Genomic DNA, 15,784 nt, shown 5'->3' on the forward strand with positions numbered 1-15,784 from the left:
AAGCACTGGCTTTTAAAGTTTTTTTTTCTTTTTCTTGCTTCATACTTTACATATAGACTTTCCTTCTTGCCAATTTGTGTTTTGTCTATGAGATCAGCACACTAACTGACCTTCCTCTTCCATGCTATTGGTTATTGTGGTAGAATCTGTGAACTGTGGAAACGTTATAGATAGTGTTGTGTGTATGAACACCAGCATAACCATTAGCATTAGCTTTACTCCCCCCTTACAATAATATGTAAATATAGTTTCGTATTGCAATGTGATTGTAAATTAGTGAACTACACGATGCAATCATAGTTTCCCATTCGATATCTTATATTACAATCGGTCATTTCAAATTTGTAATTGACAATTTACAGCATAAATACTATTCTTGTTTTGAAATTTACTAATCAGAGTGATTAAAAAATGGTAATCAACGTACCCCATTAAAACGTTATATTATCATCACATCAACTTACTCATGTGAAGATGTGCATTATGTAGTGTATTTACTACATAACAAACTCGTACTTTTTATCTTATGTGTTAAATGGTGATTTAATATATATCTTCTGTGACTGTACCTATGTTATATCATCTTTTCTGCAACACTGCAACACAATAGTCAAGTAGTTCTGTTCTGTGTGTACATAATTCTCGCTGAGAAAATTTGCAACGCCAATATAGTAATATCTGCAAGAAGTGGCAACAATTCTAGTCGATTGTAAAATACACATCTGAATATAACTCAAACTTTCAATATTGTATGAAAGAAGAAGAGAGAGTAAAACATATATGAATCCAATATATCTACTTGCATTTGATAAGTGATCCATTAGGTAATATACATAAACTGAATGTTAGTAATATCTTTGTGATAAGGTTAGTAATTTGCAGAGATGACATAGTGATTGAGAGATTTTATTCACAAATTTAATAATAAACAAGGGGAAAGAAGCAACAAAACTTGACAGACATGGATTTACGTAATAATGATCGACAGTGAGAATATATATATAGGTGAAACTACATTGTTGTCAAACCCTAGTAAGGGGTGAGAAAGAGCATGGAAAACAGAGACAAAGAGTAAGGAAAACTGGTTTTTTAATTACTAATAACTAATCCTTAGCATTTGAACCAAAAACATCATTAGCAATGTTGACATTGTTGCTTTCATCTCAGGGTCTGAAGAATTTCCACGGATACTCATTACATAACAAGCCGTCTTTGCGGTTCTAAACCTAGTCCAAATAAAAGCAGAAATTACGCCATTGAGAACGCCAGTAAATGCAGCCATAGACAGAAAACTCTCACTTGGTGGTGACATGCTTAACCAAAGCTTGAAACATGATAAGGCAACACTCAATGGCAAAAGGAACAGCTACCATATGACCAGAATCCGACGCATGGCATTTTTCAGGTTTGAACAGTAAAATAGTAACTATTGATGTTTATTATACCGAATCCGTACGTAGTACGGATAAATACTAGTATATATATATATAATTCATAGATCATAGATAGAATACACTCTTTGTTTTACAAATGTATAATCAACAACATAGATAAATGCAGTCTACATACTGCATAAAAATTACATGATTATCATAAGAGAGGGATCGATCGAAACTTTTACTTAGAAGCAAAATGGAGATAGAGAAACACAAACAGCAGTACGACCGGGAACACCAAGAGGAGTGGAGGAGACGGAGGAGCCACAGGCCCCATTATCAACGGAACGAACAATAAGATGAGTGCAACGACAACAACCGCCAGAACAGAACCCATCCCAAATCCAAACTCATTCGCCATTTTCTTCTTCTTTTTTTTTTCGAAATGACAATTCAATTCTGTGTTTGTCTCTAACTGGCGAAACTATATAAACAGAATCGGACATCAAACCTACGGTTGTGTCGTTTCCCCAAGAATTAGAGACAGCGTTTCGTATAAAAAATGCATGAATGAAACACAACACAAAAACCTTTGACGTTAATAATCACCTCTAACCTCTCCAGTACGGTGCGTTTCGTTGTATTGGTGTAGTTTTTGGTATTGCCAGCAAGTTCAATGGTGGAGTGTTAAAAAAAGATTTTAAGTATGCTTTTAATTATAATAATTAGAAATATTGAAGTTAAAAACTTTTTTAAAAACTGTAAAATGGTATGCTTCAATGGTAGATCCTAATTTTGGGTTCTTAAATTTTTGTTAAAAATTATTTTGACTGTAAAAAACAAAGAGTAGTTAACAAGTCTATCAAACACACATTTATCTGCAAAAAAAAAAAAACAGCTTAAGATTTATAGCAATATCTAAAGACAATGTGATTTACAACTGAATCAGGCTCAAAAGCCGCAGATCTCTGTTCCCTGTCAAAGCCTTCCATCTACTGATACGGTCATGAATCGAGGCTATAGGAGTCAGTGACTCAAGTCCAAGCTGGTGGTCGAAAAGCCGCCTTACAAGGTTGTCAACGATGCAAACTTCGTAATTCTTCTTGGACAAGTGAAGGGCAGTAGCCCAACCGCAGTAACCATCTCCACCAATGACCATAACACGTTTTGGTTTAGACGATGAATCATTGGCTGATGTTTCAGGTGGTGCTTGTTGGATAAGGGGCACAGCAGTAGCTCTGAAAACGGAACTTGTTCTTCTCGGTTTATTCTCTTGGAAGAGGAGTCCTTTGAGAGAAGATCTTGAAATACACTGAGGATTGAAGAAGGTGTGCCCTAAACCAAACGGCTTAATGGAACTCTTGCTACTGGTGCTGCTGTTAAGTGAGATAACTGAAGGGCATGAAGCTGAAAGTAGATGCGCCATTTTTAAAAGGTTTTGTTTTGATTCTATCAAAACACACATTCACCTGCAAAAAAAAAAAAAAAAAACAGCTTAAGATTTATGGTAATATCTAGGAGACAATGTGATTTACAACCAAAACCAGCCATGATTCTGCTAATTTCTCTATTCTTTTTTTCTAAAAACTGAAATCAAATTCCAGAAACTAAATCAATAAAAATCGAAACTTTATCCTCATGCACACACCGCCACTAAACCAGGCTAAATCAGCTCTTCCCAAGACTGAATATTTTGATCAACTAAAGTAGATTCTGTTAAAAACAGAGTCAGATACAGTAAGAAAAGAGGTACATTGATGGAGACTAACATGAAATTTAGACAAAAGTACTCAAGTTACAAATCGGAGAAATCAAATAGATGATAAGAAGAAGACTGCTTACCCTTTCGAAGAAGAAGCTTCAAGACTTTGATTTGCAGTGAGGGGATTTTACTTCTCTCTCTTCTCCCGGAAATGATGAGATGATGAGTCACATAAATAAAAACCATTAGATAGATAGATATACCCAACGCATATTCTTATTTATTCCCCTACACAAATTCTTTGGCCCTTATTTGTTCGGGTCTTAATCAATTTCAAACAAAATAATCGAAGAAGAAGTAGAGGAAGAGATGAAACTCACTTGCTAAAATCAAACACCCAATCGACAAAGACCCAATTTTAATCAAACAAATATACAGCAAAAAAACAAAGACCCAATCGACAGTCATAAACACTAACTTTGCTAAAATAAATACCCAATCGAAAGAACCCTAATTTTACTAGTCAATTCCCAAATCAGGAAACTCTAGATTTCTAATTTCTACTCTCAATTCAGAAGATAGTAAAGAGCTACACTACAATTCGACGGATTGAGACTTCAGAGGAAAATCACAGAGGAGGAGGATCGGGTCGAAAGAAACAAAAATCTTTGATCGATTTTTTTTCTTTCTTTTGTTAATTTCTCCAACCAATGACAGAACAACACATATACGACGATCCTAAACGATTCTAAAAATGCTTAACTTAGAATCGATTTTAGCATTATTAATGTATTTTGATTTATTTTTAATCATAAGCATTCCTTAACAATCGGTTAAAAATCACCGTTGAACTTGCTCTAACGCAGCGTTTCGCATCGCATCGACGTGTAGTATTAAATTTTATTTAAAACGCGACGTCTATGAATAAAATTCGAAATCTCAACCACTACTAACCTCAAAACGCTGCGTATTTTGCATTTATTGCTATCACGTTGTTTAAATACTTCGTGACTTAAACGCTGCGTTTAGTGAGTCCATCGACATAAAAAATTTCGAAATCTCAACTATTATTAATTTTGGTAACCCCGCCCAAATATTTTGAAATTGAAACTCTATAATTTTATCGATTTGTGCTTTCATTTTTTTCCCCTTCAAAATCGAAAGTTTTTTTTTTCTCCAGACATTTGATTTTAAAGACCGATGTTACATTTTTTTGTCGATGTTAGCTTCTTCAAACCGCCGCCGGGTCATTTGGATCGAATCAGAAACCAGTGCTTAGTCCTGTTCTGCGGATCGATAAGTCCGCCGTGAGAGGTGAGGGTCGGGTTACGCGATCCACGACGTCTTCTGGTTTGCGAGGTAGGAGCTCTAGCCCATATGATTTGATTAGGGTTTTCACTGATTTGAGAAAGAGAAATGGATCTAGGGTTATTGGGGGAAAGGGTGAATCGGATCAGGAGGATAAGAAATCTGGGTTCAAACAGGGTGAGAGTGAGGATAAGGTTGGTTTTGTAATCTGTGATTCAACTAGGGTTTGTGAAGAGACTAGTGTTCCAGTGAAATCAAGCAAATTTGAAGATTCTAGCTTGGCCAGAAACTCGATTTCTGATGCTAAGGCACATGCTGTTAAAGTTGGAAAGATTGTGAAAGGTACTACCAGTGTAGGTTTAAGAAGGAAGTCTTTGGATAGTGTTGGCAAGGCAATGGAGATGTCAAAAGAGATCAGAGGGAATGAAGGAAGTAGCACCAATAGCTCTAGTAAATACCCGAGTAAGTTGCATGAGAAGCTTGCTTTTCTTGAAGGAAAGGTCCAGAGAAGAACAAAACTACTCAGCTGACGAAACCGAAAGCCTCGGTTATGAGCTGGAAGACAGACTCTTTCCTCACCAGAGGTTGCTTAGGAACAGAACTCATTCCAAAACATCTTCACATGTTTCAACAGGCCATGATTCTGTTGAGTCCAACAAGGCAGTAAATGTTGAAGAAAACCCCTCAGCTCCTGTTGAGGAGAATGCAATAGCTCTAGAGTTCTTGGCCTCACTTGACAAGGAAAAAGTCACATCTATGAGTGACCAGAAAGTCTGGAAGTGCAGGAAACGGATAGAGAGGAACCGTCAAAGGAAAATGATGCTTCAAAAGGCGACGGCACACACGAGCTTCACCCAAGAGCGAAAATGGTGTCTCTCTTCTCTCTCTCTCTTTCTTTAGATTTCTCTTTGAGACTTAGTATTTCTCCTATAGTTTGTCTTTGGTCGCTGATGTATGTAGCTTTAGATCTGTTTTGTGTTTGTTTCTGGTTTTGCATCTGAAATCGAGTATTATTAGAGTCTATAATGCTCAGTCTTTGAATCGGTTGTGCTGTTGCCTTCTTTGTTGTACTTTGAGGATTTGATTCACTTCGTCTCTGTGAAGAGCAGAGCAGAAATGATGTAACGTCGTGCATTTCTTATGCAATTCAGTTCTGATTTTTAGGGAAATTTGGAAATTTGTATGTTCATTTCAAGGATTTGTAATTTTAGGATTCACAAACTGTTTATTGACTAGTTGAGTAGTCAGTTCGTGTTGTAGCAATCAGTTCTGAATGATTTAGGAGAATGAGGAAGTTTTATTAATACATTGAAGTGTCTAAACTTAAGGGCGTATGTGGATTCTGTTTTATGATGGTAATCAGTTCTGTATGTTGTTCAAACCATTTCTTGTGCTAGTTCAACTCAAAATGGTTTAATTTTCTGTGTCTTAGGTGAACATTCCTAAAACTAAGAACACCTACTGCAAGAACAAGGAATGCAAGAAGCATACCTTGCACAAGGTGACCCAGTATAAGAAGGGTAAAGACAGTCTTGCTGCCCAGGGAAAGCGTCGTTATTATGGAGGTCAGACCAAGCCCGTCTTCCACAAGAAGGTAACACTAAAGAAACAATAATGCTCTGATTCAGATTTGATTTGCCTTATTTTGATCCCTAATTGCAGTCTGAGAACAAATGTAGGAGTTGAGATTTTACTCTGTGAAATATGTTTCAAATAGCCTGTTGCCTATGAAAGTTTTATAGGATTATCTGTTCCTACGCCTGTGCTCATCATTTGTCTTTCGTTCTAACAGGCTAAGACAACCAAGAAGATTGTCCTGAGGCTGCAGTGCCAAAGCTGCAAACATTTCTCTCAACGCCCTATTAAGGTAATGTGTGAGACATTCTTTATCGTTGTTAAACACTCCTTTGGTATCGGTTCAGAGCCATTTGTGTGTCGGTTTTGCAGAGGTGCAAGCACTTTAAGATCGGTGGAGACAAGAAGGGAAAGGGAAAGGGAAAGATATTACACTCAAAGATAGCTTATATAATCAAAAGACCATAAATACATCTTGTGGCGTAATAATATTTTGATCCTATATTTGGTAGATAAAATTCTGCAACACAAAAGTCAAGTAGTTCTGTTCTGTGTAAATATTTCTCGCTGACAGAATTTGCAACACTAATATCTGCGATAAGTGGCAACAATTCTACTCGATTGTAAAATACACATCTGAATATAACTCAAAGTTTCAATACTGTAGGAAAGAAAGAGAGAGTAAAAAATATATGAATCCAATATACATAAACTGAATGCTTGTGATTGCAGAAGAGATGACATAGTGATTGAGAGATTTCATTCATTCATTCACTGAATAATAAAACAAATGGAAAGAAGCTACAAAACTTTTGACAAACATGGTTTTGCGTGGAGAAAAACATACAAGTTAAACATACTAATAAAGATCATTGACACTGAGAATATATATAAAGGTGAACTACATTGTTGTAAAACCCTAGTTGATCGTGTTGTTCATGCCCTCAAAGTCATAATCTAGAATACGGATGCTAAGTTATCTTCTATGACCGGTGTTTGGTACGTGCTCGACATAAAAGAATCAGTGGAAAGTGGATCGTAGCCAGGAAATAGTGAAGAAAACTCCAAATCCATCCCACAAAGATCCCAAACACCATCGACCCCAAAATTATCTGTGGGCGGCACCGGAAAATAATCGCCGAACGTAAAAGGATCGAACAGAGAAGAATCCGAAACACCGACATCCGTGAAAGCAGAATAAGATCCTAAACTGGAATCAGTTTCGTGGTAGCCAGGGAACTCGTCAAACCCTAATCGATCTTCCGGCATCATCATAGCCACGTTACAATTTGTAATGGTGGCGTTTTCTGAAACCCTAATATGATCATCTTCTTCCGTCTCCTTCGGCTTAGAGTTCTTCGAGTCGCCCCTTCTTAACATACTTGTCTTTCGTTGCTTGATTCCAACTAGTTGAGAGCTAAGCTTATCGATATGTCTCCTCAAATCCTCAACCGACAAACCCTTGATATCAGAGACGAAGTCGTAAAGATCGCAAGCGTGATTCTTTCTCTTCTGATCGCTTATCGCATTGAACTTTCCAACGATCCCTGATAGGGCTTGTGGGTTATCTTGCGGCTCGGGCCAGACTTGGAGATCGTTGTTGGGGCCGTAACAGATGAATCCGACAGAGTTGCCGCATAGAACAGAGAGCTCTGTCGCTTTCTTCTTAAAGCCTGGAAACTTCTTTTTGAAAAAGTTTTTCTTCGTCTTCAAATCAACATCAGCATCAGAGAAATTACGGGGAGGAGCCATCGCGGTGTATTCAGAGAGAAAGTAAGAAAAAGTAAGTTTCGATCGCGGTGTATTCAGAGAGAAAGTAAGAAAAAGTAAGTTTCGATCGTGAGAAGTAAGATCGCGGTGTATTCAGAGTCTCTGTTCGTGAGAAGTGAAAACCTAGAAAAAGTAATATATTATATATATATATATAGACGCTCTATCTCAATCCCACAACTATCTCGTAATTTCCTTTTTTTCGTTTCCAACTTTTTTTTGTTGAGTTTTATTATAATTAATTGCATTCCAAGGGTAATTATGATGTGCAAAATGATTAATTTTTTTCTTCAATCCACCGTAAAAAATTATATATATATATATATATATGTTTTTAAGTACATTTTGAGATTTATCATTTTATTTGTACTTATTTACAAATTTAATCCCTAAACTTAATCTCGCTTAATTACGAGGAGCCATCGCGTTGTTCGATCCTAATGTAATGACGAGAAGCGAGAACCTACTATATATAGTGACAAAGCGAGAACCTATATAACGACTAGATGTGAAAACCTAGAAAAGGCTTATGTTATGTGCATTGAGTTTTTTCATCATAAATTTGATTTTTTATTGTATAAAAAAATTTGAGAACTCTTTATTAATTAAAAATAATTAACTCTTTTTTAATGTTATCTTATTTTGCATTTTATCTTAAATTATTATTTAAAATAATTAATAATTTTAAAACATATTAAATATGTTTAATTTTATTAATTAGTTATATTTTATACCATATACTATATTATCAATAATACAATTATAAATACTAATATAGTTAGTAAAAGTTTTACAAATAGTACCTTTTTTCAACTCTCAGAATTTGTTTATTCATACTAAAATTTTTATTGTATCAACTAATATTATTTTTAAATAATAAATATTTTATTATATAAACTTGGGTTTTCAAAGTTAGCCATTAATAGTATCATGACAAGTGTCAAGTATACTGATGAGATATCGACATGTGTCAAGTTATCAATCTCAGATTTTGACTTATGTAAAAGTTAATATTTAATAGGAGGAATTTGATTAATAAAAATAAAATATTTTGTTTTAAAAATTTTTAATAATGTAAAAAGATAATTATCAAAAACTACAGAATTTATAATTAAAAAAATACAAAGTTTTATTAAATAATTATAAGCAGATTATATATATATATATTTCATAAAATTTGAAAATATAATATTATTTACTTATTTTTAATTTTAAATTACTAATTCTACAAAAAAAATATAGAAAAAGGAATTAAGAAAAATATACAGTTAATTTTTAATTCTAAATTTTGTAGATATTCACTTCTATATGAACATAGATCGTCTCATATTTAAATAATTTATTCACAACGCTGCTTTCAACTTTGTTTAATTGAGAAATTTTTTTTAATGGAAAGGTAAATTTTTATTATTTTTTTCTCATACTTTTGGAAATGACCCGTCCCGTTTTTTTAATAATAAATAATAAATATATAACTATAATATAATAATAAACTACAACTAGTGGTCCCATACCCACTAGCCACCTAATCACAATAACAATCATCAGCGGAAAACATTACCAATATCCAATAAATATAAATAGCCAATATTAATTCCAAATCATAAACTAATGATCCAAACAACATAAACCAAAGAACCAGCAATTCTAAACAACATTCTAGGACTCCACTCTAGCAACCTAACAAAAGCCAGACAACCAAGCGAACCACTAGAACATCCTCCTCTTCATCGCCCTGATTCCACGGTCATACTTTGCCTTTACCTGCACCACAAACACATATTGCAATGCATGAGTATTTAATAAATACTCAGTAAGGCAATCCTCCCATCTACTGGGCTATACACACAAGCAATAGAGACATCTCTAACCATCAACCAACAATCATCAATCAACAATCAACAATCAACAAGCCAAACAACACATAGATTAGAGAAATCTCCAGCTTAGATAAGCCATGGTCCTGCACTTACCTTAACAAGTGATTCACAAAACTAAATACAACCAAATGAGAGGCTTTCCAATATCCAAGAACAACCATACTTGTTCCTACAACCAATCACAACAAAAAACAAATATTAAAAACAAACTGCCAGAAAAACAGAAAAGAACAACCTCACAAGTGAAACCACAAAATCAAAACTAACTGTTCACTTTCTAATCCCTCCGGTGAAAAGCAAGGTATATACGTCCAGAAGCTTCTCACAAAATTTCAGCACGATCAGATAATAGATGAAACCGCAATCGTCCTCGTAACACCCGCTGGTCTCAATCCGCGAATGAGAAGAAACACCCCACGAAACTGCCAATATCTCTTTTCAAAACGATTTGACCAGTCGAATCCTCCTTCTCCCAAACCCTGACAGTTCTGTTTATCTCTTAACACTAAGGAAAAAGCTTGATCTGCTTCTCTTTCTCCTTTGCACCAAATAACCAACACTTAACTGTCTTTCTCTCCCTCTCTCAGATGAAAATGTCGGCCAAAGCACAAAAGCATGAGAGGAGGCGTGAGTTGAGAAAGAGATTAGGGGTTTTTGGTTTAATTAGATTAAACCATAATTTAATTAAACCAAAATTAATTAAAATCCACTCTTTTGGTTTACTCAACATAACCCAAACTCTATTCCAGGAACATGGATGTTACAATTCTCCCCCACCAACATAGATTCGTCCTCGAATCTCGAACAACCATCAGTCAAGGACTCCCGTGCAACCGTCTCCACAGGGGGCACTCCTGCGACCGATCTATAGAAGGTCACCTCTAGGCGATAGACTCACGCTCCAGGCGTCATTTGCTCTCGACTTCTTGGACTTTCCTTTACTCATAGGCCTAAACCTTGAGTTTTTATTGGCTTCTCATCAGACCTAAGTCTGCATGCCAAATGTTGGCTCCTCATTGGGCCTAAACCCGCATGCCATAATATATATAAGGAAAAATCCAAAACTCGTCTCTCATGTTGCCACCCTACAGCGCGCCCCCGTATCGTCATCCGAAGTCGATATACCAACCATATTCCCAAGCCACAAAGTTTCGGAGCATGGCAGTACTAGGAGAATCTAAGTCCCCCAAGAGCCGCGAGCAAACAATTCTGAACATGTCTGAGTCCTATCCCTATCCAGGTTTCCTTCCCGTGGTTTGCGTAAAACATCTCAATGTCCTACCAACAACATATTCCCTCACTGGAATACCTAATGACCACACAAGGATCATAAACATGCCACAAGGGCCAGACAAATGTCCTAAACAGGACCGTCACAAAGACCAAACAAATGTCCTAAAGAGGACCATCACAAAGACCAAGCAAATGTCCTAAAGAGGACCGTCACAAAGACCAAGCAAATGTCCTAAAGAGGACCGTCACGAAGACCATCTGTCCCGAAGGACCGTCACAAAGACCATCTGTCCCGAAGGACCGTCACAAAGACCATCTGTCCCGAAGGACCGTCATAAAGACCATCTGTCCTGAAGGTTCGCCTAAACAGGCACTCTGGCTAAACAGCCCGCCACAAAGGCCACACTATTGGCTAAACAGCCCGCCACAAAGGCCACACAATGGCTAAACAGCCCGCCACAAAGGCCACACACGGCTAAACAGCTCGCCACAAAGGCCACACAATGTCTAAAAAGACCGCCACACACAGGTATACTGACTCGAAAGTCCACCACTAAGGCTACACAAGCCCCTCCAAGGCTCTTCATCGCTAAAATGGATAAATTCTAACTCCTGTAAAACTTTCCATATTTAGCACTTTCCATCTTGGAAACTTTCCACTTTTGGAAACTCCTAATTCAGGAAACTTTCCTCCAAAAACCCCGCCTCACGAAAACTTTGTACCCCGAGCACCACCTCATTTTGTTACTGAGTCGCACATCCAACCACCCCAAGCGACCGAGTAAACAAGAGAGATGGGCTGGAATACTCCATTCCCGCTCCAGCCACGGATTACAGATGGAACCAGGCTAAACAAGCTCAAGTCGCGGCTTGCTTCTCATACCACTTCTTGAACCTTGCCTTCATCTTTGCCTCAGGCTCCCAAGTCTGCTCCTCAAAACCATCACAGTCCCACAAGACTCTCATCAAAGGAATCTTCTTCTTCCGAAGTTCCTTGATCCTCCTCCCGAGAACCCTCACTGGTCTCACCTCCAAAGTCATGTTAGGCTGAAGATCCTCCGGAATCTTAGCCAACACATGCTCACCCTCACGAAGACACTTCCGCAACATAGACACATGGAAAACCTTATGGAATGCACGCATAACCTCAAGTTACTCCAGTCCATATGCCACTGGTCCAACTCGCTCAATCATTCTGAATGGACCCATATACCTCGGACTCAACTTAGTCTCTGACAATGACCTGTTCGGACCCCGCAACATGGCCATCTTGAGGTACACTCTGTCTCCTACCTGAAACTCAAGATCTTTTCTCCTCTTATCATCATAACTCCTCTGCCTATCCTGAGCCTCCTTCATGTTCAGCTTGAGAACCCGAATTTTCTCTAAGGTCTCCTGAACAAAACTAGCACCAAACATGATCCTCTCCCCCACCTGAGTCCAGCATAACGGTGTACGACATGGTCTCCCATACAAAGCCTCATAAGGAGCCATCTTAATACTCGCCTGATAACTGTTGTTGTAAGCAAACTCTATCAGGTTCAGGTGATCTGTTTAATGGCCACCCCAATCCAACACACACATCCTCAGCAAATCCTCCAGCGTCTGGATCGGCCTCTCAGACTGTCCATCTGTCTGGGGATGATAAGGTGTACTCATATGCACCTTAGTGCCCACCTCTACCTGAAATGCTTTCCAGAACACCGAAGTGAACTTAGAATCCCTGTCAGACACAATGCTCGCTGGCACCCCATGCAATCTGACTATTTCTCTCACATACTTCTTAGCCAAAACCACTGCTCCATCAGTCTTCTTAATGGCCAGAAAATGTGCTGACTTAGTCAACCGGTCCACAATGACCCAAATAGCATCAAAGGTCCGTGACACTGGCAATCCTACCACAAAATCCATAGTAATCATATCCCACTTCCACTCAGGAATGGGTAGACTCTTCAGCAACCTGCCAGGAACTTGATGCTCAGCCTTCACTAGCTGACACACATCGCACCTCACGACCCAACTAGCTACATCCTACTTCATCCCGACCCAGTGATAGTACCTCTTGAGATCACGGTACAAATTAGTCGCTCCTCGATGAATAGAAAACCTGCTCGCATGAGCCTCTCTCAGGATCTCCTGTCTCAACTCCTCATCCTTGGGCACACAAACCCGACCGTGCACCAAGATAGTTCCATTATCTGAGACCTGATACTCTAAATCCACATTCTTAGAGGCATTCACCAGCCCCAAATCCTTCTCCTGATCCAACCGCACCCTACCCAGAAGATCTGCTCTATCAACTGCTTCCAAACCCAACGGTTCCTGTGAAACAGCACACAACCTCAACGCACTGATCTCTCCTACCAGAGACTCCAACTCCTGCTCAGGCAAAGCCAACACTGGCATAGTAGTCAATATCTCTTTCAGGCTTGCAAAACCCTCTACTCACTCATGTGACCAACAAAAGGAACATCCTTCCCTATCAACTTAGTCATCAGACGTGCCTTGCTTACAAAACCCTACACAACTCTCCTATAGAGCCTGCCAACCCAAGGAAGCTCCTGACCTCTGTGGCATTCTGCGGTCTAGGCCAATCTCTGATAGCCTGAATCTTCTCCGGATCTACAGAAATTCCCTTTGCAGAAATAATATGACCCAGAAACTCATCTCACGATGCCAAAAAAACTGCACTTGTTCAACTTAGCAAACAACTTCTGCTCCCCCAGATTCTCCAGAACTGCTCTCAAATGTATTGCATGCTCTTCAGGACTCTTAGAAAATACCAGGATAGCATCGATGAAAATGATGACAGACACGTCCAGAAACTCCTAAAACACGCTGTTCATCAACCTGATAAACGCTGCTGGCGCGTTAGTCAACCCGAACGACATCGCCACAAACTCATAAACCCATACCTCATCCTTCTTCTTGACGAACACCGATGCTCCCCACAGTGAAGTGATAAGACAAAAGAGTCCCCTGCTCAACAAATCCTCTAGCTGCGTCTTCAGCTCTAATAAACAAAAAATCAAGTATGCCGACATCAGCTCACCGCCACCTGAATATCAACCTTCTTGTCCATCGAAGAACCTTAAGTAACTTTTTTCTTAGGGAAACTTCCACAAGATAGCTTATTACAAAGTTAGCTTTTCGCTTAGCAATTCTCCACAGCAAATCATCAATACGAACGTAATAAAACAAACAAGTACCATACGTTCGCACATTCTGATTCACCGCGTCAAATACTTTGAAGGCCGCCAACTCAAACCTATTGCCTTGTCTCCCTCAGCAAGCTTACCAAAACCTTGGATCTTGCAACCCTGTCCATCTCCAATGAACGTAATCCAACATCGTCGCAACGATTAGATTATCCTGCCATGAAGGCTTCTCATGAACTTATGTATCTGGCAAACATGCCTTTCCCGGCTCAGACCTGCTGTAACTCCCCTTCCCGGCGAAACAGCCACACATTCATAACCGCTCTGGTTCATAAAACCCTGACCCATTGGTCAACACATCTAAAACCCGAGATTAAACCACCGTCAATCTCTCGAGGTCTACATTCAATCGGGTTGTTTATACTCACGTCCTAGGTATTGCTTGCTCCCAAATCCACCACCCTTAGATTGCAACCTTCGAGCCATACCGATCTCACTCTCAGACCAGCGTCTTCGAGTTATACCGTCTCACTCTTGGAACACAATCCTCAAGATCTCGGTATCAGGGGAACTACTCATCCCCTCAGGGGAACATAATCCCCTCTGCCACTCTCGGAGCCCCCAGCCCTTCGAGCTATCGGTATTCAGGAGAATCACCATCCCCTCAGGAGCAACAATCCTTAACCACTATAAACATCTCCCGACCAAAAGTACCTCTTGTGGTCCAAGTATAACATTGCAATGTTACACTTGCCCACTCAACTTCTAATATCCAACTGGATTACCCAACAAGCTGCAAAAATATCTGCTCCAACTACAAATGTCCGCCCATCTGCCTCTCTAGGCTCGATACCTCTCGAGAAGAATCTCGCACCAACGTATACAACTGCTCCATCCTCCTAACATAAGATGGAAACTCCTCAACATCCGCAGCCCTTGGCTGCACCCCGCCACATGTGGTACAACTGGAGCATGCACTGGTACCCCTCTCGGTAACCGCTCCACCAGCACGCCAACAGATCCGCCAAGCGATCATCTCGACTCTGGGCTACACCTGCTGCAACCCCACCTCTGGGTTTCCAGCACCCCCGACACGCTCACTGGCTAACCCCTCTGGTCCCTCCTGATACGCTTGCGACCCTCTGACGTACCTCCTCGTGGAACTCTGGACCCCACACTCGCTGGCCTCGGGACCCGCCCGAACATGACCACGACCACGTCCCCGTCCACGACCAACAACTCAAACACCTTTAACCACTGCACTTCCAAGAACAGAGACTAACAAGCAATCTTAACATAACACAAAAACACAAAAACACAAACTCACCGTGGAATCACATTGTCGGCTCGAAGAGGATGTTCTAGGACTCCATGCCACACAAAATTGACTAACTCACATAATCAATCAAAGCATGCAAATCCCAAACATCTACAGCACAAAGCCTAGTGAACCCAAACCTAGAACCGTAAGGGCTCTGATACCAAAATGAAACGACCCGTCCCATTTTTTTTAATAATAAATAATAAATATATAACTATAATATAATAATAAACTACAACTAGTGGTCCCATACCAACTAGCCACCTAACCACAATCACAATCATCAGCGGAAAACATTACCAATATCCAATAAATATAAATAGCCAATATTAATTCCAAATCATAAACTAATGATCCAAACAACATAAACCAAAGAACCAGCAATCCTAAACAACATTCTAGGACTCCACTCTAGCAATCTAACATAAGCCAGACAACCAAGCGAACCACTAGAACATCCT

At 39.2% G+C, this 15,784-nt stretch overlaps 2 protein-coding genes, 1 long non-coding RNA gene and 1 pseudogene across 3 annotated transcripts; 1 reads left to right on the plus strand and 3 right to left on the minus strand.

Moving 5' to 3' along the window:
* Nucleotides 1–1,423: 1,423 nt before the first annotated feature.
* LOC104732219 (uncharacterized) lies at nucleotides 1,424–1,912 on the minus strand. The gene has a single exon (XM_010451758.2). It carries the CDS (start codon nucleotides 1,795–1,797, stop codon nucleotides 1,618–1,620), a length of 180 nt encoding a protein of 59 aa, XP_010450060.2. The 5' UTR covers nucleotides 1,798–1,912; the 3' UTR covers nucleotides 1,424–1,617.
* Nucleotides 1,913–2,169: 257 nt separating this feature from the next.
* On the minus strand, nucleotides 2,170–3,957 carry LOC147930778 (uncharacterized). The gene is made up of 2 exons (XR_015574128.1): nucleotides 3,219–3,957; nucleotides 2,170–2,845 (listed from the first exon to the last, which is right to left on the minus strand). It is a non-coding gene; the product is annotated as an uncharacterized LOC147930778 (long non-coding RNA).
* Nucleotides 3,958–4,178: 221 nt separating this feature from the next.
* On the plus strand, nucleotides 4,179–6,607 carry LOC104732221 (large ribosomal subunit protein eL42z/eL42y-like). The gene is made up of 4 exons (XM_010451761.3): nucleotides 4,179–5,255; nucleotides 5,819–5,980; nucleotides 6,179–6,253; nucleotides 6,334–6,607. Exons 1-4 carry the CDS (start codon nucleotides 5,253–5,255, stop codon nucleotides 6,427–6,429), a joined length of 336 nt encoding a protein of 111 aa, XP_010450063.1. The 5' UTR covers nucleotides 4,179–5,252; the 3' UTR covers nucleotides 6,430–6,607.
* Nucleotides 6,608–6,708: 101 nt separating this feature from the next.
* LOC109127970 (agamous-like MADS-box protein AGL49 pseudogene) lies at nucleotides 6,709–7,823 on the minus strand (annotated as a pseudogene).
* Nucleotides 7,824–15,784: the final 7,961 nt, after the last annotated feature.

The sequence above is a fragment of the Camelina sativa genome, chromosome 12 (assembly GCF_030686135.1).
Source record: "Camelina sativa cultivar CO46 ecotype springtype chromosome 12, ASM3068613v1".
NCBI classification, from domain to species: Eukaryota; Viridiplantae; Streptophyta; class Magnoliopsida; order Brassicales; family Brassicaceae; genus Camelina; species Camelina sativa.

Bases quoted from the DNA above. Each gene is read 5' to 3' on its own strand.
- LOC104732221 (XM_010451761.3), top strand. The intron at 5,981-6,178 runs GTAACACTAAAG...TCGTTCTAACAG, and splicing joins AGCCCGTCTTCCACAAGAAG to GCTAAGACAACCAAGAAGAT. The intron at 6,254-6,333 runs GTAATGTGTGAG...TCGGTTTTGCAG, and splicing joins TCTCTCAACGCCCTATTAAG to AGGTGCAAGCACTTTAAGAT.
- LOC104732219 (XM_010451758.2), bottom strand. From the start codon at position 1,797: ATGGCGAATGAGTTTGGATTTGGGATGGGTTCTGTTCTGGCGGTTGTT.